This window comes from Onychostoma macrolepis, chromosome 01 (assembly GCF_012432095.1).
Source record: "Onychostoma macrolepis isolate SWU-2019 chromosome 01, ASM1243209v1, whole genome shotgun sequence".
NCBI lineage: Eukaryota > Metazoa > Chordata > Actinopteri > Cypriniformes > Cyprinidae > Onychostoma > Onychostoma macrolepis.
The window spans coordinates 32,255,891-32,282,245 of record NC_081155.1 but is presented as its reverse complement, the minus strand read 5'-3'; the positions used below and the strand labels follow the sequence as shown (position 1 = coordinate 32,282,245).

General features: G+C 38.7%; 2 protein-coding genes across 8 annotated transcripts in view; both read right to left on the bottom strand.

Moving 5' to 3' along the window:
- The window catches only part of gria2a (glutamate receptor, ionotropic, AMPA 2a), a 45,414-nt gene extending 43,055 nt beyond the window's left edge, over positions 1–2,359 (bottom strand). For 4 of the 7 annotated variants that reach the window (XR_009271351.1, XM_058776258.1, XM_058776219.1 and 1 more), the window contains exons 1-2: positions 2,039–2,243; positions 1,687–1,827 (exon numbers count right to left, since the gene is read on the bottom strand). Coding sequence is in view for 6 of the 7 variants with exons in the window: in XM_058776258.1 (XP_058632241.1) it covers positions 1,687–1,827; positions 2,039–2,111 (214 nt within the window). In the remaining variant the exon portion in view is untranslated. Of the gene's footprint in view, positions 1–1,686; positions 1,828–2,038 lie in introns of all 7 variants that reach the window. The other 3 variants (XM_058776249.1, XM_058776239.1, XM_058776231.1) reach the window with 3 other exon arrangements.
- Positions 2,360–6,384: 4,025 nt separating this feature from the next.
- The window catches only part of glrba (glycine receptor, beta a), a 52,365-nt gene continuing 32,394 nt past the window's right edge, over positions 6,385–26,355 (bottom strand). The window contains exons 9-11 of the mRNA XM_058784335.1: positions 18,593–18,741; positions 12,300–12,449; positions 6,385–9,890 (exon numbers count right to left, since the gene is read on the bottom strand). Of these exons, the coding sequence (XP_058640318.1) occupies positions 9,594–9,890; positions 12,300–12,449; positions 18,593–18,741 (596 nt within the window). The 3' untranslated portion in view covers positions 6,385–9,593. The remainder of the gene's footprint in view (positions 9,891–12,299; positions 12,450–18,592; positions 18,742–26,355) is intronic.

The window sequence follows — 26,355 nt, the reverse complement described above, 5'->3', positions numbered from 1 at the left end:
TCATTCCTCAAAAGCCTGCTTGTTAGATTCTACTAAATGCTAGATTTTACTGAAGGAGTAGTGATGGGAGATTTGACTCATTTCTATGAATCGTTTCTTGTGAACAGTTTGTTTCAAAGCAGTAGGTATAATCAATTATTCATTTGCATCATGACATCATAGCATAGTTTCTGACATCCCAACATGACATATTATAATTGCACCTAAATATTTTTAAGAGTATGTAGCACATACATATTTCTGTTTTCCTTTTTTTTCAGTTTAGTCTGTTGCAAGCATAATTCAGCTCATAAAAACATAGATGCAATTTTATGAAATTATATTAAACATAAATGCATTTGTATACATAGTGATGGACGATCTGACTAATTTCTGTGACTCGGTTTGAGAACAGTTTGTATCAAAGAAGTATTTAAAAAATTATTCAATTGTATCGTGCACAAATTGTAAAACTTTTTTTCTTGACATTCTGGTGTGACATATTATAAATGCTCTAAAACATTTTTAATTGTATGTAGCACATACTGTATTGATGTTTACTACATTCTTCCCAAGTTCAGTCTGTTGCAAACATGATTCAACACATAAATGCATATAAATAGCATTTACATAATTGACTACACTTTAAAATGTCCCCATGAGATGCACTCGGTATCAATTCACTCATTACGACCCAGACATGTTGGAAAGAGACCATTCTCAGATCAGTGAATCAGTGAGTTGTTGACTTGGAACTGCTAGGACCGATTCAGCCCAATTAGTTAACGAATCGTTCAGGCCGGTTTTGTGAATCCGTCAAAGAGCAGCATTGAACAGAACGAGTCAGTATGTCGTGTAACGCCAACAATTTTGAAGAATCTTCAAACCCTTTATACTGACTACTAGTACTAATAACTAATCGCATTTTTGAATCGTAAAGCGTTTCAATCCTTCAATACTGGTCTTCATGCCTCAGATGTAAGATGCGTGGGGGAGGGACGCGCGAGGTCCATTTTTACGCCCTCGTGCCTCGCTTGTCATAAACCCTTAAATTATATATATCAAAGAATAAAATAAAGAAATTCGATCGTAAAACATTCTATAACGTCAAAAGACACTTAGATACTTTCAAGGGAGACAACCCGCTGTTTCATCTGGCATCTAATTGTGCAGATGCTGGTAAAACGGGGCCATCTCCTCTCCTCTTCCGTTACTGTGGAAACCATCATCATGCTGCTCCCGCGAATGCCAATTATCACATCCCCAAAAACTGGTTTATATAACCACTATCTTCCCAACGCATAGTTTGCACATCTAGACAGCCAGAACCAAAATGTGCCACAGTTCAGACTGATTAAAACCAAAGTGCTTGAATGATAAACCGATTGTTTTCCAACAACCAGCCCCAGGTCCTTTTAAGCGTTGCGTAAACGAGTGGATAACACACCAGCGTTAATAATAGAACACATGTAAGCCAGCGATAGCTATTTTGTGTTAACTCGGATACGAATAACGCACAGAATCTGCCATAAAGGCTCCTGTTATATTTAACATGGCATGACTGGAGGATGAATGAATAATATAAGGAGGGAAACTAGCTGCCTTATGATCACACCTGTGCGTCGGTAAGATAATTCATATCAACACCCAGATTAGAATTCATGGGGAAAAAATAGTTCAAGTGGTAAAAACTCCATGTTGACTTACAGCAATTTGTTATGGCGAAGCTATTAGCCACCTCCAGGTTATCAATGTGAGGAGTGAGGCGGAATTCGGCCGTGCCGAACTGAACCATTCCGATCCGAAACGCGCTGTACTCTTGATCTGCTCCTCTGGGGAACAGGCCACCTGAGAAAAGAACACATTCAAATGATTCATAATTAAATCATAAGACGAATCACGTCTCAAACTCCAAAAATAGACATAATATATAGCTTTATCACGAAAATCTCGCATAGCACACACATAAAGAAGACGTTTATCATGTAATTTCGGTGGTCAGACGTATCGAGTTGAGATTCCTGTGATCTAAAGGCGTAGACAGGTGAAGTGCGCTCACCGATTTGGACGCTTGGAGATCCGCCGAGCGCCAGTCCCCATAACGCGGGGAAGAGGAGACCCGACAAAATCATCGTCTTCTGCTTATCCACGCGACCACATCCACCAAACGCGCACTGTTCACAAAACAGCGGGCACAATATAGAGTCGACACATGTTAAAATTGACCACAGTTCAAACGCAGAGGCTCTCGATAGACCGCGGTGCTGATGAGGGAAAGAGCGGGCGCGATGATGCGGGAGTCTTGCCCTCCTCCTTTGCGGCTCCGTCCCTGAGAATCGTTTCAACTCAGAGGACACGGTAAGAATACTGATGAAGACGAAAAAAGCCGAGCGGAGCCGAAGCTGCTCTTATTTTGAACGCGCATGGAGAGAGGCGCGCGCTCGCGCTGGGACATGGGCTCAGCTGCTTTGGGGAATAGGATTACGATTCGTCGATCTTATTCATTAGTTTAATATATGTCGCATGATTTCTTTTGCTTATGAATTTATTGAATTAAAAAACGCCTAGTGTGTGTCCACTATAGGCAGAGTGTGACAGATGTTCCCTTGCAATCCAATAGGTTTGGGCTCCCCATCTTCTGAAATATAACACATAACGAACAGCTTAACCACCTTCCCCCGGACTAATCAACAACTGACATACACTCATTACACATATTACTGTCTAGAATGGGCTCATTTTTTAGACCATAGACCTTTTGGTGGATAAAGAGATGGAGCAAGGACACTTGTATAAAATGTTATCCAAAAGGAATAGTTCACCTCAAAATTAAAACTTGCTAAAAAATATATAGGCTACTCACCCGTCATGCCATCCAAGATGTAGGCTAGATGAGTTTGTTTCATCTTTGAAACAGAAATATTTAGCATCGCATCTCACCAATGGATCATCTGTGTGAATGGGTGCCGTCAGAATGAGAGTTCAAATAGCTGAAAAAAACATCACAATAATTCACAAGGAAACCACTAGTCCATCAATTAATGTCTTGTTAAGTGAAAATCTGTGTGGCTGTAATAAACAAATCCATCATTAAGGCATTTTAACTTTAAACCATCACTTCTGGCAGGTGTGTTAAGGCAAGCTAGAGCTAAACTCCGCAGGACACCGTCCCTCCAGGACCAAGCCTGGTGACCCCTGGTTTACAATTCTAAAACCAGTCTAAACAGACATTTCGGTGGATTTTGATGTGAGAGGAAAACAGGAGATTGACTTTTCACTTTTTCTCTAAATTCCTCCAAATCTGTTCCAGTGAAGAAACAAACTCAATCTACATCTCAGATAGCCAAATATTGGCAGATCTCAATAAGAGAAATGAGCCAGAATTTGAGCCTGAATCTCTTTGTGTTTGTGAGCCTTTTGCATGTAAAGCAAGATATGCATTTTCTAACAAAAGTGAAACTGAAAAGAATTATAATTTAAGATCACAGAAGGCATTTATCATATCACAAGAATCTGCATTTTAAGCCACGAGAATGGCACAGTATCAGTATACAGCCAATTATAAATAAACCACTGACTTAACAAAACAACACAAGAATAGGTTAGTCCATTTTTGTCCAATGGCTATTCAAAATCTGCAAGCGTCTAAGTAGTTCCCAGGATGACCAGCAGAGAGCAGTGAAGTGCTGTGGAAGTCTGACCCTACAAATGCTGAATCCAGGTACATTGGTGCCCAATCCTGTTCTTGGAGATCTACATAAATCCAGAGTTCAGTTCCAACCCTGATCAAACACACCAGTCTGTAATTATCATGTGCTCCTGGGGCCAGTTGTTCAAAAAGTGTAATCTGGATCAGAATTTGGAAATCCCATGTTTTGCTATCCAGGATCAGGTAACCCATTTTACTTTTATATCTGTTTTTCAAAGCAAAATCGGATTGGATCACCCTGATCCAGATACAAACTTTTTCAGATTTATAAATCTGGATTAGTGCTCTATGGAACCCCTAAAGGGACATGGTGATGGGGGGATGTTTTTCATTGGAAATAATTACTCTGTGATGATTGTGCCGATGTAGTTTATAATCAGTTATTTAAAAAAATTAATTAATTAATTAAATATTTTGTTTGATTTTGACAGCTGTTTGGGGATATATTATGTTACAAATATTGCATTTTTTTGGACCAGTTTTAAAGTTTTATTACATTTTTGTTCCTGAAATCCACCCTTCTGCTGGGATCTGAATAATTCAGTTTTTTGGATCAAAAGTATTCCAATCTTACTAAAACGTTTTAGACAACACAAACTGAGGATTAAATCCAGATCAAAACCAAGATTGGATTTTGTGATCTAATCTGAATTCAAAATACTTTTTTCTTTTGAACAACCCATTTTCAAGATTTGATCCAATCCGAGGGCCAAAATCCGATCAGATTACTTTTGAACAACTGGACCCTGAAGATCGTAAGTAGTTGGTTCAGTGGTGATTGATCAGGGTTGGAGATAAACTTTGCAGAGAGTTAGATTTCTAGAACATGAATGGGAACCCCTGCACTAGTACAAAAGTTTAATTCTTTCATACATATGCTATAGGCAGCAATGTAGAGTACATGATTTATACATAGTCTGAAATGTTAATTTAGTTAGCACATGTTTTAATCATGTTAGAATCTTAACCGTTCTAGCATCATATTAGGAACATGCTAATAATGTTAAATTCATGTGAACAGAATTCATGTTAGACTAGTTTTGCCATGGCAAGTACCACTTTTTCTACAAGAGCATGCTAGCATTATGCTAATGATATGTTAGCTGCGTTAACATCATGCTAAACATATTAGCTTCTAGTTAAAAATGTTAGCAAAAAAAACCTTAAAAGTGTTACATCATACTCATATTAGCCTTTTGCAAAAAAAAAAAGAAAAAAAAAAAAAGGTCTCATCCACAACAGCTCTGCTGCTTGATATTGCAATTTGGTGTGGCTTACCATATTACTTTAATGTATTATCTTAATTATGAACACATTGGTTTGACCGTTTACTGCATGTTGTTATTCTTCTCATTATAATGAACCGGAAGTCTCGCCCATAGGCTTACTTCCGCATTGAAGAATAAGGTGGAGATAATATGCAAATTATGCAAATTTTGTATAAATTTGATTATTTCAAATGTTCCCCCATTCAATTTAAAACCTGAAACTGCTCATGGTGCATGTCTGGGTTTGACTAGTGGCATTCTACATTCACCATTCCAACAGATTAAGTGCTGAGCATTACAGAGACTAAAGAATATGGATTACACTTTATTTTAAGGTGTCCTTGTTACAGTGTAATTATACATTTGAGTAATATGAATTACCTACATGTACTTACTATATATTTAGGATTACGATTAGGGTTACTTGCATGTAATTATGCATAATTTAATGTTATTATGATATTAAGTATGTAACTTGTGTAACAAGGACACTATAAAATAAACTGAATATTGAATAACTGTTATTGAATATTACAAGAATATGAAGCCAGATAAAGCAGCACATTTACTGACAGTAATTTCACTCATATTAATCAAATCACTTTGTAGACATCTTTCATAAAAAGATGTAGGCCTACAACTGGGGTTCATTGTTATAGATGTGTTAATTATGCTATGAAGGAAAAACATGTCTATATCTGAGTAGGCCTGGATGTGATATTTTGCAAAGTGCATATTATGTAAGTCAACATACATATTTAACACAACCAAAAGTGTTGCACAATGGACACAGACATTAATTAGTAGGTCAATATTAACATTTTAAAATCGTAAAATCCCAGTCCTACAAGCATAATTAAGTATTTATTTCTTATGTATTTAACTAGTTTTGTATCTTTGAGGAAAGTGCTTGCAAGACAGCTATACTGTAAAACTGTAGGTATCATTTTTCTTTCTGCAAAAATGAAATGCTGTGACAGAGCCGTTGTCATGGCACTGACCATGTGTCTTGTTTTCAGATGGCTGCACACAAGAATCAACACAAGTGCAGCCTAGCAGCTAAATATATGCAGGAATTTAAGATATATGCAATGAAGTAATATGTATGCAATATATCCTTTATACAATGCAAGAAAGATTAATTAATTACTCAGATGGTCAAAAGACAAGTTGTAAATCAGTATGGAATTACTACAATGACAATGGCATTTGGATACAGTTTAAGTATTAAGCATTGTATTAAAGCACATCAATGGGAGATTTTGACTAAAATAATATTCAAAAAATTGGTATGTTATGTTTGTATGAGTTTGTACATTAAGCTTCTTGAAAGAATTGTAGATGTTAGTATTAGGGGTTTAAAACAAACTCCTGAACAAAATTTCAACAGTAAACATCTGATCATCCAAAATAAGAGACAACAGAATGTAGCTGATGAAGGATCTTTATTGTATGGCTCGATAACAGCAGTTAATTCCCTTCTTATTACAGACTCATATGCAATAAGCCCGTTATGAATACTGCATGCTGTCTGTGTCAAGATCTGACACTGCCAATAAGCAATTTTTTATTATTTTTTGCCTGAGTTTATAAACAATAGACATTTATGGATGTTTTGGCATGGAACATCATGGAAAGAATCACTATCTAGCACTCTGGCCAAACATAGCTGAACACACTGTCTGTAAAGTCATGCTGCAAAGTTTGCTCGTATTAAAGCTACACATTTAAAAAAAGCAACTTATAAAGGAGAAATACAAATAAGCAGGACTATTTAACTGGCAGACCAAAATAACAGACATTAAAGCTGCAGTCCGTAACTTTTTTTTTTTGGTTAAAAATGATCCAAAATCAATATTTGAGCAAGTACATAACCAGCCAGTGTTTAAAACTAATCACCTTACTTTAGCCCGATTCACAACGGTTAGCTTATAATTAGGGATGTCCCGATCAGGTTTTTTTTGCCCTCGAGTCCGAGTCCGAGTCATTTGATTTTGAGTATCTACCGATACCGAGTCCCGATCCGATACTTCTATAATACATAAAAAAAAAAGAATAACGCCAGTTTCACACCGCACACGTAAGCAGGGCGTAAGCAGCGCGTATTTTTTTCGGCGCCCATGTTAACAGATTAGAGCATTCACATCGCACGCAGAGGCGGCGCGGCAGCGCGTAGCAGGAGCAGAGCAGAAGCGCCAGTGCCGCGATAGTTTCGGCGCCGAGTCTATTTTTGCTGCGCCGCTTACGCTGAATTAAAGCAACAGTGCATTTTTCTTGATCAAAATTGACCTGATAAACATGAAAAATGGCACATTTCACCGTAAAATCATGTGATTTAGTGTTTCACAATCACGGGGTAAAAGGCACACTGTATTGATAAATACTTTAGCTAAAAAAATAAAATAAAAAATTGATACTGTCTAAATTAATACTTGTTCAGATCAATCACTTCAGCAAAGTTTGTACTAGGCTATTTTCTGCTTATTTTGATAAATAATGTTCAGTAAATATACTGTCATTAAAATGTTAATATAAAAATATATTTTAAAATACAGAAACAAAATAAAAAGTAAAGATTCATGAAAGCATTGAAGGAGATCCCATAATAAGTTAATATAGATTTACAGTAGTAACAACAAGTTTTATTTTATTATATGATATGATTAATATCATGTTTTTAAATATGATGGTTTCATTATAAACATGGTGATTATCTCTAAGGTGGACACCCATAGGCTATACGATACCATATGAACCATGTCATGTCAACAGTTGGAAAAGTCAGCCATCTATTAATTATCATGTTAATTATTGTGCCTTTCGCCCCAACAGCAGGGGCGCTTTTTACCCCAAATACCATACTTTTACATATTCTTCTAGTTATTGAAAAACTGTTGCTTTAATTATCTTAAACCAAACTGGTAATCCTTAAAACCTTTGTCTCAAAATATATTCAATAATTTTAGCGATTCTCATTTTCTACTTAAATCTACAACATTTAAAATACAAAACATCAAATATTAGATTTAGCACAGAATCAACTACACGAAAACACATCACTGCCAGGAGAAATTGTCCAAACTTCAAAGACCTGTTTAAATTATTAAAACTAGAGGCATTTATTAACTTTAAGATTACTTTTTATCATGTAAACTATATGTACAGCATGTTATATACTATGTGACAGAGGGGAACACGGCCGCATCACAGCATGCTGCCCATATCAAAACACATGACAGACAGCTGTTGGAGAACACGTGAAAAGCGTGACCGAATGAACGATACTCGTCTGTATTTGCGGTAGGCTACACAAGCCGCGGTTCAGCTGCGCGCAACAAACGCTGCCAGTGTGAAAGCACAATGGGCGCGCGCTGCTCACGCTCTGCATGCGCGCCGCTTCTGCGCTGCCTCTGCTCTGCTTACGCGTGCGGTGTGAAACCGGCGTAACTCTGTGCCACCGCATAACTATAGCTGTGTTAAAAAATAATGAGAATATATATACATATATATTCGAGTCCTGATCGGGAGGTAACGTCCGATTCCGATCGAGTCTGAAACCACGTGATCGGGCCCGATTTCCGATCACTTGATCGGATCTGGACATCCCTACTTATAATAATGTTTTCTAATTTGAGTGGTACACCCGTTTTCGCAGGAAATTTGAGCATGGCACTGCGTCATTACGTCACGTCTGTAAACATAAATAAGTTGTCCCGGCTACTAGGCTATCTCATGTGAGGATCCTGCAGGTGGCGGATCTTTTAGCCTTTTCTCACAGCAGCTAGAATAATTAAATGTATCATTTTGATGGCGGATTGTAATCCAGAAAGGATTATGTGTTCATGAAACACATGTGAATGAAATTAAATTATATTCCAGTTTAAAATGTGCTTCTGATTACAGATAGCCTGGGATTGCACAAGATTTGTATTTTAAAGAAAACCAGTTCGAAGGAAGAATAATTTGCTTTTAGGGTTAAAAGAATTTCTTAATATGAAATTCAAATGGCATGATGATTAGATATTAGACTGTACAGAAATTGAAATCTACACGGTAATACACATTATACTCATAGTCACGTAATGCTGATGTTGTTAACATTAATAATTTGAGAATAAAGTATGACAATAATAATAATTTGCACGGTTTGATGTGATATGAGCTAACCGATCATTAGATTTAATCACCATTGGTAGCGCGATTTATTGTAAGGCTTTTTTCCTCAGTTGGTCAGGACAAATATGGCAGACTTGTTATTTACTTGTTCAGATGGCAATATATGGTGAAAATTCTTATTTGGGTCAAGACGTAGGCTAGAATCTATGATTGTGAAGTACAGTTAATATCCACTCCGGTGCAGTGACTGACTGCCACACATTCACCTCAAAACATTAGATTCATCTGTGCTGGAGCCGTGCCGATGCACAACCCCACTCAAGGAAGATAATTCCGCAAGCAGCTGCAATTCCAGGTTTTTAAACAGAGATGGCAACAAAGAGGCAAAACTTACGGATTGCAGCATTAAAGAATGAAAATAATGAACATTTCGACACTTTGTTCATGCTTGATTATCACCCTCATCAACATAAAAGCGCACACACACACACACACACACACATACATATTCACTGTCATGGTCACAGGTAGACAGACCAGTAAATAACATTGAAGAAAAGAAAGGTGAAAGGGAACAGAGCTCGAGCATAGAGATCAATCTGTTTAGCAGCAGACGGGATGACGGGTTTCGGAGGTGACGGCTTCTTGTTGTTCATGTTCTGTGATTTGCCGGCAGCATCTGTGACCTCAATGGGCTTGCCGTAACAGTCGAAGTTTGAGAGTTCGAAATCTCGTGGGAGAGAACCGACAATACTGAAATCATTTGAGCGCAGATCAGATTTTGAAGTACACACCTTCTTACAGCGGTTTTCCACAACCTACATAAACCACACAAAAAAAAACAATCAAATACATACAAGAAAATCTATATATCTATCTATCTTTCTGTCCGTCCGTCCATCCATCCATCTATCCATCTTTTTCTCTTCATCTATCTATCTATGTGTTATTGTATTAATCTAACAAAGAATAAGTTAAAACCTGTCTCAACAAGAGTTGTTTTGTCACTTCGGTCAGTTAACTGCTAAATGATAAATGTATGATTGGAGCCCTATATTTTATTCCAAATATAAATTCCAGTCATCCTCACAAGACATTTCTCTTAAATATTGTTTGTAATATGACCTCTCCCCCTCACACATACACACATGCAAGTGCACACACACTTGTGAACCCCCGTGCTGCTCTGTCATAGCTTCAGGCCTCTGTGCTGTCGGGTCACATTACTCTCAGTCTCCCAGAATCCTCTGCTCTTCTCTGCACCCATGTCCCACTGAGCGCGCTCAGAGCAGTAGACTCAATTACAGCCATTTCATCTCCCCATGTACCCATTAACACACACACACACACACACACACACACACACACACACATTCATCTTACATAAAGAGAAGACACACACCCTACACAGAGAGAACAGTCACACACATACAAGTACATATGAATACACACATTTTTTCTTCATAAAGACAGCGCAAACACATGAATGCACACATTCATCTTACTTAAAGGGGACCTATTATGCCCCTTTTTACAAGATGTAAAATAAGTCTCTGATGTCCCCAGAGCGTATATGTGAAGTTTTAGCTCAAAATACCCCACAGATTTTTATAGCTTGTTAGGATTGCCACTTTTAGGGTATGAGCCAAAATGTGCTGATTTTGAGTATGTTGCTTTAAATGCAAATGAGCTGTTGCTCCCGGAGAAGAGGGCGGAGCTTCAAGAGCTCAAGCTCCAGCATTAGCAGTGCTAGCCTTTGCAAATAAACACTCCACTATTAGTAAAAGTCAGTTATCTTTACAGAAAACATACTCTGTTTCAATGTCAGTCATCTGATTATACTGTGCATAATAAATTTACGTTAATAAATGTACATAATAAATATAACAACATAGATGGTCTCATGCAAATCACAAACTTTATAAGTCTCACTTCTGATTATGAGCTCGACAACTTCAAGCGATCGACTCATATTGCTTTGCTCACATGCTAGTTTTAACTAAGATTACCACATTCCTATTCTGGTAGCACTTGAAGGTAGCATCAGTGAAAACAGGTGGAGACAATGATAGCTTTAGCAATTAGCCTTATACGTTCACACCAGACGCAAATTTTATTTGCGCTATTCGCGTGTAATTGGATGCTTGAACATTTGAGTTTACTCGCTTCATTTGTGCGTGAAATTCGCTTCACAACAGACACAAATTCGTGTCATGGGAGGGGCTTCTGCCAGGCGGCTCCAGTCTCCTTGTGAAATGGCTGACATGGATTTTGTTGAGAGGGTAGCTGCGCTTTATATTATAAACACATCAACTCAATATGTACCGGCTAGCTCAAATTGAGTAAAGAGCTTTTTTTTTTTTTTTTTTACAACTTACCAGATTGTCCGACCTTCTCACTCACATTCTTTGAAACAAGATCCTTTTTATTCCTGTTTCTATAAAAATACGAAGATGTATCATACAGCTCCGGGTATCCACATACAGCGACAATGATTTTGTCCTCCATTGTTGTTTCGGATTTCTGCCGCCGCTCGCTACGTCGTAATCATGTCACTACTAGAGCATGCTCCTGATTGGTTAACGCGGCGCGAATATTCGCCAAAGTTCCAATTTTTCAACTGCCCAAAATGCTCAATTCACGCCGGTGTGAACGCACGAGTGCCAAGAAGCTCTTTCAGGAAGGCAATTTGGAAAACAAACGCGTGATACTTACTTTGTCTGGAACTGACGTTCGCACATGAAGCGTTGGTATTGATTCCTAAACATTTAGGGGATGTTACCAATGTTTTCCAGGATATTTCCTTTGAAAATGAAATTTAACCACATTGTCCTCGGCTCAGATGGGAGGAGTTTATGGAGACTCCTATGTTCATTAGTGCATCCCAAAACACAACACTAGTAAAGCCTCTTTGGTGCTGACATTGTATATATCTCCAGTAATTGCGGACTGCAGCTTCTCACTCAGGGCTGTGTTTATGCTAATAGGGCAGAGAGTGTCACAAATGGGCGGGACTTTTTCCCCTCAGTGACGTGAACAGAGGGAGAATCTAAAACTGCTCATTTGGAGAGACTGTTCATGATATATTGATTTGGGTGGATTTTTAACATTATAGGCTGGTTGTTTTCACACACTGCGGCCACACAACTGTGTTCAAACACCTTATAAAAGTGATTTTTGCATAATAGGTCCCCTTTAAAGGAATACACGTGCATACACACACTGACCTGTAGTGTGCTGACATGTATAGGTGTCCCACCAGTGCCATTGGCACTATTAGTTTTAGCTGGTGTCTTGTTCTCTTTTTCTCTTGCTTTTTCTTTCTCAGCCATCTTTATCTTCTCTGCCTCAATGCGCTTGGGACTGTTCAGCATCACCTGGGACACAGCACACAGACAGAGCAAATTCATGCAGTGCAAACGCTCCCTTATGACTTTTCGAAAACCAAAGAACATTATAAGAAAATACTGAACAACAATATGAATAGTAAGATGTTACATGATTCCATTAATCTACGAACATTACGCCATACTTTGAAGAAAGGCCCTTTATGTCAGGCGTCATGTTTTCCTTGTACAAGGAATAAAGAAACATGACACTCCCCCATCTTCCACTGGTCAGACAAATGTGTTTGCACTCTTATGCCACACATTTTGTATGAATACCATTACATAAAAAGTCAATTGAAGTGGCATTTTTTAAAAAGAAATAAAGCACATTTTTTAGCTAGACATTTGACAAAAATAAGTTTGATATTTGGACACTTTCTGGCTGTTAAACTGCCCGTATTAATTTGATAGACTACACCAGAGATAGTCAAAGCCTTTATGCAATTACACCAGTGTGAACCTGGGGAAAACTTAATAATATTGTGAACAGTAATTTAAAAAAAAAATTAAAGTTCAGATGCAGACACCACTTGGTATCTAATGCAATGAAATTCATACACTTTTAAGTTTAGCTTAAGTGTCCTAGTAACAAATACTGTACATTTGTAAGTCGCTTTGGATAAAAGCATCTGCTAAATGACTAAATGTAAATATAATTTTAGACCCAATCTATATACAGTAGCAATCTTCTAGCCTTTTCTCTCTGTTATATTGATTGCTCAAACATCTCTCTACTGGCAGAAATCATACTGCACTCAAATTGAAAGAAATTGGGTATTTAAAAAGATAAATAAATATTACTACTTTGTTGATTTTTCCCTGAGAGAATTCATATATAAAAATGTAATACACACAAAATCATTGTCAAAATCACTTCAGGTCATTTTCATACACTTTCATATTTCTGCGTATTCAGCACAAAATTAAGAATACATTATTCTGTAATTGCAGAATGTAAATTGCAGTGTTATACGGCTCCGTGCTCTCAGAGGTCTTACCCCAGTTTTCCAGGATTGATGGACAATGTAACCACAGGAACTGTATATCTGTTTCATAGATCAGGAGGAGTTCATTGTTCCTTAGTAAGGCATTTTTGTTGAGGTTTCTGTTCTCTTTGATAGGAGCACTCGACACTGCGTAGCTATGATGCAATGGGAAAGCCCTCTGGGTGGGCCAGTTTTCTGAAGCCTGAATAGAATCACGCCAATTCATTGGCTGATGGCACGGGCACCGCCTCGACGCTCTTACGTCGCCATCCATATACTGGCGAACACACCATCTGCTCCTCAGATTTCTCTGCCTTCATGAAGTGGCCATTTTAGCCCTTCTGTTGCAGTTTTTCTGGTCCGATATTCGGATTGTTTTTACATTGAGCTTTCTTCATTTGCACTTCAGCAACTGCGATAGTGGAACTCTGTTCTCCTTGCAGTGAAGTGCCATGGAGTTTCGACGATGCCAGCCGCCGTGTTCTCGCTTCATTGCGACGACCCACGCGGTAAGTGTGTTTAGTGTTTGGGTTTTTCGCACATGCGCGAGGTGGTTTACGGCGCTTCTAAATGTAAATTCTGTGAAAACCACTGTCTCAAAACCCTCCGCACTAGGCTTGCGGTTTTTGAGAAGGAGTCATCTGTTTTTCCCCCATCGCGCTCCGGAAGCCGCTGAGGCCCTCCGTGAAACTGCAACCTGGGGTTCGGATGTGGAGCTCGAGGCGATGGAGATGGGCCTTGCCCCTTTCTCTCTCTCTCTCCCGCCTGAGCGGATTCACCGATGGAATTCCCACATGATTATTTATGCCTAAGCCCGGAGGTGTGTGAAATGATTTCCTTCGGGCAAGAGGACGTTTTGTACACCGCGGCATCTGACTCTGAAGATTTCTGGCCTGCTTCAGCCGACGCGCTCCCACCTAGTGGCCAGGAAGCGCAGCCTTCCATGGCCTACTCAGAGCTTTTAGATGTGCTGGCGCGCACCTCAGAGAAGCTCTCTATTGATTGGCCCGATGAGCCTCGCGAATCCCAGTCATCTAAGCTCGACGAGCAGTTTCTGAGCAGCCTAAATTCAAGGCCCGCATGGAGAAAGCTGCCCTTTTTCAGTGATCTGCATCAGGAGATCTCCGGATTCTGGAAGCAGCCATTTTCCGCCCGCCTCACTAACACGTCAGCCGCTGACTTCACCAACCCAGTGGTTTCTGTGAAGCAGGGCTATCCACCTTATTCTTCCCGCATTAGGATTTCTCCCTTTACCACCTGTTCCTTTGTCGCCTGCTGTTCATGTGGTAGGAGACATGTGCGGTTCTCTCCCAGAGCCAGCAGACCCTGTACCAGTTACAGATCAGGGCCTCACATCGGTCCCTGTGGGCTTCCTCATCCCGCATCAAGACGACAGGGGCTCTCCTTCGTGGTGGATGATGTTATCTCAAGTTCCTCAGGTTCACCTTTGGTTGAAAGGCTGACCAGTACAAGGTTCTTCCCTTTGGTCTGGCCTTGACACCAAGGACATTCACAAAGTGCATGGATGCTGCTCTGGCCCCATTGAGGCTCCAGGGCATCCGTATACTCAATTACCTGGATGATTGGCTCATTTTAGCCCACTCCAGAGAATTAGTAAGTTACCACTGGGATGTTCTCCTTCGCAACATTCTGTTTCATAGCCTCAGAATGAACGCCAAAAATAGTGTTCTCACCCCCTCTCAAAAGACTGTTTTCTCGGGGGTTCACTTGGATTCTGTTCAGATGCATGCCCATCTGGCTCCTGCTTGGATTTCCAGCCTCAAAGCGTGCCTGGCGCGCTTCAAGCTAGGCCATCATGTTTCTTTAAGCACTTGTCGCAGGCTCTTGGGCCCCATGGCTGCAGCCTCCCCTGGGGCTGCTTCATATGAGGCCGTTCCTTTGGTGGATGAAACGCAAGCAACTAGCTCGTCATTGCATTTTATTAAACAACTTAATTCCTGAACTTATTGGTTTTGTTTTCTTTGTATGTATAGATTGGGTCTTACCAACATTTGGTGAAAATTTCAAGTCGGCAGCACCTTTCGAAATATATTTACTGAGAAAAATGGTGACATGTTCAATACTTATTTTACCCACTATATACAGGTGCATCTCAATAAATTAGAATGTCGTGGAAAAGTTCATTTATTTCAGTAATTCAACTCAAATTGTGAAACTCATGTATTAAATAAATTCAATGCACACAGACTGAAGTACTTTAAGTCTTTGGTTCTTTTAATTGTGATGATTTAGGCTCACATTTAACAAAAACCCACCAATTCACTATCTCAACAAATTAGAATACTTCATAAGACCAATAAAAAAAAACATTTTTAGTGAATTGTTGGCCTTCAGGAAAGTATGTTCATTTACTGTAAATGTAGTCGATACTTGGTAGGGGCTCATTTTGCTTTAATTACTGCCTCAATTCGGCATGGCATGGAGGTGATCAGTTTGTGGCACTGCTGAGGTGGTATGGAAGCCCTGGTTTCTTTGACCGTGGCCTTCAGCTCATCTGTATTTTTTGGCCTCTTGTTTCTCATTTTCCTCTTGACAATACCCCATAGACTCTCTATGGGGTTCAGGTCTGGTGAGTTTGCTGGCCAGTCAAGCACACCAACACCATGGTCATTTAACCAACTTTTGGTGTTTTTGGTAGTGTGGGCAGGTGCCAAATCCTGCTGGAAATTGAAATCAGCATCTTTAAAAAGCTGGTCAGCAGAAGGAAGCATGAAGTGCTCCAAAATTTCTTGGTAAACGGGGGCAGTGACTTTTGTTTTCAAAAAACACAATGGACCAACACCAGCAGATGACATTGCATCCCAAATCATCACAGACTGTGGAAACAACACTGGACTTCAAGCAACTTGGGCTATGAGCTTCTCCACCCTTCCTCCAGACTCTAGGACCTTGGTTTCCAAATGAAATACAAAACTTGCTCTCATCTGAAAAGAGGACTTTGGACTACTGGGCAACAGTCCAGTTCTTCTTCTCCTTAGCCCAGGTAAGACGCCTCTGACGTTGTCTGTGGTTCAGGAGTGGCTTAACAAGAGGAATCGACAACTGTAGCCAAATTCCTTGACACGTCTGTGTGGTGGCTCTTGATGCCTTGACCCCAGCCTCAGTCCATTCCTTGTGAAGTTCACCCAAATTCTTGAATCGATTTTGCTTGACAATCCTCATAAGGCTGCGGTTCTCTCGGTTGGTTGTGCATCTTTTCTTCCACACTTTTTCCTTCCACTCAACTTTCTGTTAACATGCTTGGATACAGCACTCTGTGAACAGCCAGCTTCTTTGGCAATGAAAGTTTGTGGCTTACCCTCCTTGTGAAGGGTGTCAGTGATTGTCTTCTGGACAACTGTCAGATCAGCAGTCTTCCCCATGATTGTGTAGCCTAGTGAACCAAACTGAGAGACCATTTTGAAGGCCTTTGCAGGTGTTTTGAGTTGATTAGCTGATTGGCATGTCACCATATTCTAATTTGTTGAGATAGTGAATTGGTGGGTTTTTATTAAATGTGAGCCAAAATCATCACAATTAAAAGAACCAAAGACTTAAACTACTTCAGTCTGTGTGCATTGAATTTATTTAATACACAAGTTTCACAATTTGAGTTGAATTACTGAAATAAATGAACTTTTCAACGACATTCTAATTTATTGAGATGCACCTGTGTGTGTGTGTGTGTGTGTGTGTGTGTATATATATATATGTATTAATTCATTCGTTTATTCAAGCACGAAGTCTGTAAATGTGTATAGTTTATATATATATACTATATATATATATATATATATAAAATTTGAATAGGTGACATATTTTTGCTGATTTATATCTACCTAGATATGTGTGTATTTTGTCTATAATTTACATATGTATTTATGTATATATTGGTTGTGTGTGTGTATTATATATATCAGCCTCTGTCATTCTGTTCACAATTGTATTTGTTAAATATGTATTTCTATAATGTGTGTGTGTGTGTGCATATATACATATATATAAAATTGATCTAAATGTATATTAATTCATTCAAGTTTATTCAATGATTTCATGTTCCTTTTGTTTCTCCTGTGTATTTTTACTTGCATTCATTACAATAAATTACTTTATGTCCTTACTCAAAATCAGCCTGTCATTCTGTTCACAGCTGTGGCTTTTATTTTTATTCATATATAAAATAAAATATAAATATAAAAAATAGAAAATAAGTTTTATTTATTTTTTACTGCTTTTATTCTGAGGTAAAATTGACTAGCTAAATATTATTTAGTCAATGGTTTACAAGCTGTGGATGAAGGCGTGATCTGCCAGCAGCTGACCGACGCCTGCTTTGGGCTGTTGATCCAAACGACTTTAAAACGCTGATGAAAGCGGTAAGAATAATTAAAAACATTGCCGATGTTGGCGAGTAGAGTGGGCTCTTTAATTTTCGCGCTGCTGTGACGACGCATGACACGTGACAACACCAACATGGCGGATGTAGTACGTCCGAATTCAATTCACACGAGCCATATTCATACTATATAGAACGTACTTTTTTAAAGGTCGGGAAGTACGTTCAAATTCAAATGTAGTACCTACTCAAGTAGTATGCGATTTTGGACGCAGCTATGGTAACTGTCTGAGGGCTTTGTTTACAAGTGTGCAACTCATGGCATTCGCTGTTCTTCTGCTGGCGGTTATCAAACAGCGTTGCATTACTGCGGGCGCCCCCTTCCGGATTGGGGGTGAATTGCCTGTATTCAGGTAAGGCCATGCAATTATATGTGTTTTTAGGATACATAAAATGCTATACCTACGAATTACACCTTGATAAGACAGGAATCTCCCATTTTACTCAAATTAAGTGTCACTACAGGATGTTACTGAAAATATAATTTTAAATGTAGCTGAAATGTAAATAAAATTGTGTGGTGAAAATGTTTATATTAAGGAAAATTACAAGAATTCTCTTGTGTGTTTTTCCACTTTTGGATATTGTTAGTAGAAAAATAAACTGAGATTGTGAAATGTGTATTTTAAGTAAGTGTGAAACGCCCGTACAGAGTGCTGAAACAGATAAATCTGTAGTTCTGCAATGTCCTGAGTCAAGGAAATGTAAATGTTTCAATACAAGACAACAGCAGACATGTGCATACACACCTGAACCACAGCGTACTCCACAAGAGAGGCAAAACCATACAGCAAACAGGCAATCATCCAGATATCAATGGCTTTCACATAGGAGACCTTAGGAAGCTCAGATGCTAGAGACATAGACTCGGATGACAGTGACAGAACAGACAGAATACCTAAAGAGAGACAGAGAGGACAGAAAGAAAGAAGACTTCCTCATGTAGTTGCATACTGTAACTTCGTTAATCACTATACTGTGCCCTGATCTTAAGCAGATATCTTGAGTTTCTTCTCACTTTACCACAAGATATAAAATTACCTATGATGCTTTAATGTTAAAACTGACCTGGGAGTAACAGCCATCCCTGGAATGGACAGATGAACAAATGAGAGAAAGGAATGAAGGAGAGGTGGAGCCTATGAGAGGAGGAATATGGAGAGATGAGAGAGGAAAAACGGGTTGGACTTTGGGTAATCATGGAAATGATTGACGGATGAATTTATCAGTGTATGTGGAAAGATATCTCTCTTTCTTTAAAAGTTTTACCCTTTTGTGTGTCCAGATGTTTCATATATATTTCATTTAGAAATGTTTATAAATAAATAACCCTAAAACGATTTCATTTTTAAGTAATTATCAAAGGCTTCATCAAAAATAGGACAGATTTTAATTTCAGTACATTATATTCGAGCCATTTTTATGCAAAATTATATTATATAAGAATATATAGAAAGGCTTTTATAAAGGTGTTTCTTTTAGTGATGCACCGATCATGATTTTTCATGGCCAATTCCGATACCGTTTTTTTTTTTCTCTTTAAGCAACAAACAAGAAAAAATGAAAGTATACATAAACAAGATGTTTATTTGGTATTTAACAGGCCAAACTGGCTTTTGGCTATTGAAAACAATAACTGTAACCATCTGAAATTAACGGCAGTAACTGTGCAGTAAGTACATTCAATACAAACATAGTTGGTACTGACATCAGCATTTAGCTCTTGTTTTTAAATTAGGTTGAAATTACATAAAACTGGCCTTAAATGAAAACATTAACTGTAACCATGTGAAATTAAAGGCAACAACTGCATAGTTACAATCCAAACACAATCAACAGTCCAAACAAAGATGTTACTTAATCTGCATTCAGCATTTGTTTTCGTTTTTAAATTTGGTATAAAGAAAAAAGGTCTTCTTTAGAAACTAAATAAAACCAAAGTAGGCTATATGAATAAATTATTCCAAAATATTAAATCAAATAATGTTTTGTGCAACGAGTAAAACAAAGATGCTACAGCAGGTGCTTTTTAAATCAAATTAAGTCAATATAATTTTAAGGTAAAATAAAAATAATCATCCTGTACAGAACTGACGTTTACATCTGGCTTTTCAAAAGTGCATGCAAGTTCTTTACAAAAAGAAGCATTTCAGCTTTGTCACAAGTTAGTCGGTTTCGTTTCTCATCCAACACGTGAGAAGCTGCGCTGAACAACCGTTATAGCCGTCTAGGCTTGTGCAGGGCGCGGACAGATGCGCTCGCGCAACTTCAGCGAGCGCCGGAAAGCGGCTCTTATTTGTGCGCCAGTAACGTTACACCAACGGCTGTTGTCTGTTGTCTTCCACACAAATGACATGTTCGCCAATGATTACAATGTAGTGTGCACGCGGGCGCTCTTCCGGAAAAACCGGCCGAAAAAAGACAAAAAACCATTATTAGCAAATTATAAGCAAAAAAAAAAAAAAAAGCATTATAAGCAAAAACCGGCCGGTTCCGATTTATGGCCGGTCAACCGGTGCATCCCTAGTTTCTTCTTCAGGGGATGAGTATGGATAATTTAGAGAGACTGAAAAAGAAGAGAGAAGTTTAGGACTGGGTGACTTGCTGTTATTTTTTTATGTTGCCCCTCTAGAATTACTAGTTGATGCTGTAAACCAGAGGTGGCTAGGGCAGGGGTTCTCAAAGTCCACATTCAAAGGTCCAAATCTGAATTTTCATCAGTGTCAAAGGTCCGGAACAATTGGTTATCACAAAACTTGTTTTTAATAAACATACATAACATGCATAACAAATAAACATTAATTTTTGAAAAAAAAAAAAAAAAAGTTCCCTTTGCATTCAAGTGCAAAAGTGGCAAAACAATTAATTTAAGTGTCAGCAATAGAGGTCGACCGATAAGGGGTTTTCTCTGGCTGATGCCGATATTTAGAAATCAGGGCAGCCGCTGATATATGATGCCGATTTTTTTGGCCGATTTTCTTTTTTTTTTTTTCTTTATCTCATAAAAGAGAGTAGAGTAAATGTTTATTGCAGGGCACAAGATGGTAATAGTAGTAAGCAGTAGTAGCCTAATTCATTGTAATAATACATCATAGTTCAAAACTTAAGCACCTTCTCAAAACAGTTCTGAAGCATGCTTTTTGTTTATGTTTGTTGACAGACACCAGTGTTTCCCACAGACTTGCAAATGCAAATTCATTCTCTGCCAGCAAGAGGCGCTGTTGGACCTGTTTCCCCGGTAACGACTGTAATCAAATCAGCGCTGCGCTCACAACACAAGCGCTACTTTATCAGACATTACAGGAAAGACGAAATGAAAATGAAATCGAAGCTTTTCTGAAGACGGCTCCAACCTCAATCGGGCACACATTTTCAAAGATACATTCATATAAAACACCCGCGCTCCATTTTAATTTTGAAACGTGCAGTGCTCAGTTTTATTCAACCATAAGCCTTTTGGAAAATGTATTTGTGGCGGTCAGGTTTGATATTGTGACACTGGCATAAAGTTGGCTTGAAGTTGGACGTTCGATATTCGCATATTTAGGGACCGTCTTTAAAGTTACATGCGATATTGGTATACACTTTTCTAACTTCAATAGCATATGAGCAGAATAACTTAGTCATAAAATAACTGTAAACTGTACATCTAGGAGTCAACTATAATGCACAACTTTTACATTTTTTATATTTAGTAAAATAAACTGTAAATCATATGTAAAAAAAAAATGCTATTTTTCAGTACCGAATGAGCTCAAATGCAAAATATGCCATAATTTAAAGCTCAATAGCATATGAGCAGAATAACTTAGTCATAAAAACAACTGTAAACTGTTCATCTAGGTGTACACTGTAATGCACACCATTTACATTTTAGATATTTTTTAAAGGGGTCATATAATGGTACATGCACTTTTACAAGTTGATTGTACTGAAATGTGTGTTAGCAGTGCCTGTACACAACCATCATAAAATGATAAAAATCCATCCAGTGTTTTTTTTTTAATCTCCTTATTTGTTTTACCCTGTCTCAAATCAAGCCGTTCCCTATAAAGCTATAAAGACGCCCCTCCCACGATGGTTGATTGACAGCAGTGTTTCAACACAGACCCACCCTTGCTCGTGAGCGAGCTGTCAATCATAGTCCGCGCGTCATTGTTGATATACGCTGGAGCTGTCTATGAGCAGAATGGCGTCTAAGCGATTGTGGTGTTCTGTTCTCGGTGCAATAATGAACACAACAGTCATTTTGATGTTCCTAAGTCCGAACCGCTGAAGACACAGTGGCTGAGTTTCGCTTTTGAAGGGAATATTCCCCACGAGCAACGTCAATGTTTTCATGTTTGCGCGAATCATTTTTCACCAGACTGCTTTATAAATGAAGGTCAGTATAAAGCTGGTTTTGCTAAGAAGCTGCTCCTGAAAAAAGAATCGGTACCAACTATTCGTGTTCCTGCTGAACCTCCAGAAGAAGTGAGTGTAACGTTTAATTAACCTTTATATTAATCTTTATATTAATCTTTGCAAATCGCTAGCACGCTTCACGTTGTATGTGGCTAATGTTTACATTCAGGGTACATGCATGTTTTCTATCTACGACGTTCTCAATATGAACAATTCCTGCCGTGACCTCATATCAGTGTTTCCACCCTGAGAGTTGTACCTAACACTGCATAGATAACGTTACGCATCACTGACAAGCCTACATTTACCGAATTTATTTTTCATGACCATTAGCTGTAACATCAATCTGTCAATGAACTAACGTATCAGTAAACACATAGCGTTCGTATCTCACTACTCTACCTGACAGTACACACAAAAATAGATAAAAGTGACATTACGTTAACCAACCATTCAGAAACGTCCCGTTCGAGCCTTAATTGTCGAACTTCTTCGGGGCCGTCATCCTGTTCCGGGTCCGACTCCGGTTCGAATTGATACGGTTGCACAGTATCCTCAGAGACTCCCGCTGCCATTCTTCAAAATATACCCTCTACTGTTGTCAAGGCAACACTCCACGTGTGTTGTGTCAAAAACGCCCCACAGAACAGAGGGGCGGGGCGAGCAAAGCTCATTAGCATTTAAAAACACACGCACTAAAACTGTGTGCTGAAAACAGAGCTGTTTTTGAGCAGGTAAAATTAGTGTTTTCTTACAATACTAATGAGAATTTTTAATTAAAGTATATTACAAACTTTCAATTTAGACCCTAAAGAATCATATTAGCTTGTACAAAAATGGCATTATATGACCCCTTTAAAATAAATGTCTCGGTTACGTATGTAACCCTCGTTCCCTGATGGAGGGAACGGAGATGTCATGTCGTGACGACATTATGGGGTTTCACTTGGGAGCCTCAATCATTTCTGACTTTAAGAGAAAACGCCAATGAAATTTGCCTAATGGATTTTGCATACCTGAGCCACTCCCAGTGCATACGGGAATAAATAGGTGACAGGTGCATCCACTCTTCAGGTTTTACGCTGAGGAGCCGAGAACTTGTCCCTGGCCGCCAGCGATGGTTCAAGATCCCAGGAGGGCACCAGGGGTGGCCTAGGAGGACTTAACTTTCTGACACCCCTCAGGAACCAAACGATCAGGTCATGCTTACCTAGGGATCAGCCGTCCACTGCATCGTGATGTGATGCGATAGCAGCCACATACACTTTCAAGGTGGAGGGTGACAGCCTGCGCTCCAACCTCTTCTGCAGGAAAGAAAGCACGACACTAATCGGGCATCTTCACGGGGTCTTCTCGGCGAGAAGAACACCAGTTCGCACACAGACTTCATTTCAGAGCATAGGCATGCCTCATAGAGGGAGCTCTAGCCTGAGTGATCGTGTTAACCACCGCTCGTGACAGATCAGCTAATTCTGCCGCGTCCCGTCCAGGAGCCACACACGGAGGTTCCAGAGGTATGGACGTGGGTGCCAAATGGTAACGAGCCCTTGAGAGAGAAGGTCCTGTCTCAGGGGGATGTGCTAGGGAGGGGCTGTTGCGAGGAGCATGAGTTCCGGAAACCAGGTCCTGGTGGGCCAGAAAGGCGCAACCAACAAGACCTGCTCCTCGTCCTCCCTGACCTTGCACAGTGTCTGTGCGAGGAGGCTCACTGGGGGAAACGCATATTTGCATAGAGCCCCAGGCCAGCTGTGTGCCAGCGCGTCCGTGCCGAGGGGGGTCTCGGTCAGGGGGTAATACAGCTGGCAGTGGGAGGACTCACGGGAAGCAAACAGGTCTACCTGAGCTTCCCCAAATCGACTCCAGATCAGCTGGATCGTCTCGGGATGGAGTCGCCATTCTCCAGGGAACGTGAGCTGTTGTGAGAGCGCGTCGGTTGCACGATTGAGCTTCCCAGGAATGTGGATGGCACGCAGTGATTTGAGCGTTTGACTCCAGAGGAGGAGATGGTGGGCGAACTGTGACATACAGCGTGATCATAGACCTCCCTGCCGGTTGATGTACCAACACATGCTTGCCTTGCAGCAGGGGCCAGAACTGCCGCAAGACCAGGTGCACTGCCAATAGCTCTAGGCAGTTGATGTGCCAAAGCAGTCTTTCCTGTAGCTCAAATAGTAGAGCATGGCGCTAGCAACGCCAAGATCATGGGTTCGATTCCCAGGGAAAGCAAGAGCTGATAAAATGTAAAAACTGTAACTTGAATGCAATGTAAGTCGCTTTGGATAAAAGTGTCTGCTAAATGCATAAATGTAAATGTAAATGTAAAGCAGCCGAGGTCCGGTCAAATGCTGGTAGTGAAAAATAGCATTTTTACATATGATTTACAGTAGATTTGAATAAATATATAAAATGTAAAAGGTGCACATTATAGTTGACACCTAGATGAACAGTTTACAGTTTGTGTTATGACTGTAAGTCATTCTGCTCATATGCTACTGAAGTTAGAAAAATGTATACCAATATGGCATGTAACTTTAGAGACGGTCCCTAAATATGCGAATATTGAACGCCAACTTTATGCCAGTTATTGAGACCAGCGGCCACAAATAACTCAATGTATGGGGAACACTGGACACTGCTATAAGTCAAATGGCCATAATCTAAGTGATAACAAAACTAAAAGAAAAAAATGTAATAAAAAATTACTCATATTAGCAGTGAAATGTCAAATTTATGTCAAATTTGCCAATTATGTCAAATGTCCTATGCTCACTGGATGTCATGACAACAAATGTCATGAAGGAAAAGTTTTAATATCTCAACGTTTTCATTTCGGACATTAAAAGACATTAAAAAACCAAACAAATGATTTACAAGTTTAACATACGTTTATCAAAGTAGGAAATATAATTACTCTTGAAATACGAAATGGAGGCAGGTCCGTATTGAATTCCCGATCCGAGTCCGGGTCTGGATCCGGAATGGAGTCCGGACTTTGAGAAGCACTGATCTAGGGGCTCAGAAACTAATCTGGCACATTTATTATTATTATTATTATTATTATTATTGTTATTATTTAATTTGTATTTTTCTTATTCTGAACAAATGTTTTATTATTATGACTATTATAAATTACTAGTTGTCATTTATTAGAAACTGATATACATTACCATTCAGCAATATTTTTTTTTAAGAAATAAATATTAAATAATGAATATATTCTGCAAGGATGTGATAAATTACTAAAAAGTTACAGTTGTTACTTTTTGAAATTGTTACAAAAAATATATATATTTCAAATAAATGTTCTTTTGAACTTTTTATTTATCAAAGAATCCTTTCGACAAAAATATTATGCAGCACAACTATTTTCAACATTAATAATAAAAAGAAATGTTTCTTGAGCACCAAATCAGCATATTAGAATGATTTCTGAAAAATCATGTGACACAGTAGACTGAAGAATTGGCTGCTGAAATTTCAGCTTTGCCAGCAAAGAAATGTTACATTTTAAAATATACTGAAATAGAAAACAGGTGTTTTAAATTGCAATAATTACACAATAATTCACAATATTACTTTTTTTGCTGTATTTTTGATCAAATAAATGCAGCTTTGGTGAGCATCAGAGACATTTTTTTTTTTAAATATACACTGTAAAAAAATAATTGTAATTTTAACTGTAAAATTTTGTAAAAACGCTACGGAAAAAAAACTGTTAATAGGTTAACAGTAAGTTCCCATACTATATACAGGGAAAAACTGTAAAAGATCTAACCAGACATTTAATGTAACAGTAAAATGCTGTTAATTGTACAGTTTTTAGATGTAAAAAAGAACAAATCAATGTATAATTTACAGTCAAAAACTGTAAACTGATATTCCCAGAATTCCCTGTTTTCCCTCACTCCACATTTGAAAGTATTTTGTTTAAATAATCATGTTTTTTTAATAGTTTTTGTTATCAGTTATGTACATTTGGGCTTTATGTTACATCTTCTGTTGTTTAATGAAAGTTTATTGCATTATTTAAGTATCGTGTGTTACCATGATGGTGTTTTATGTTTGCATGAATGACTCTGTGCACCTTCTATATATTAGTATATACTTC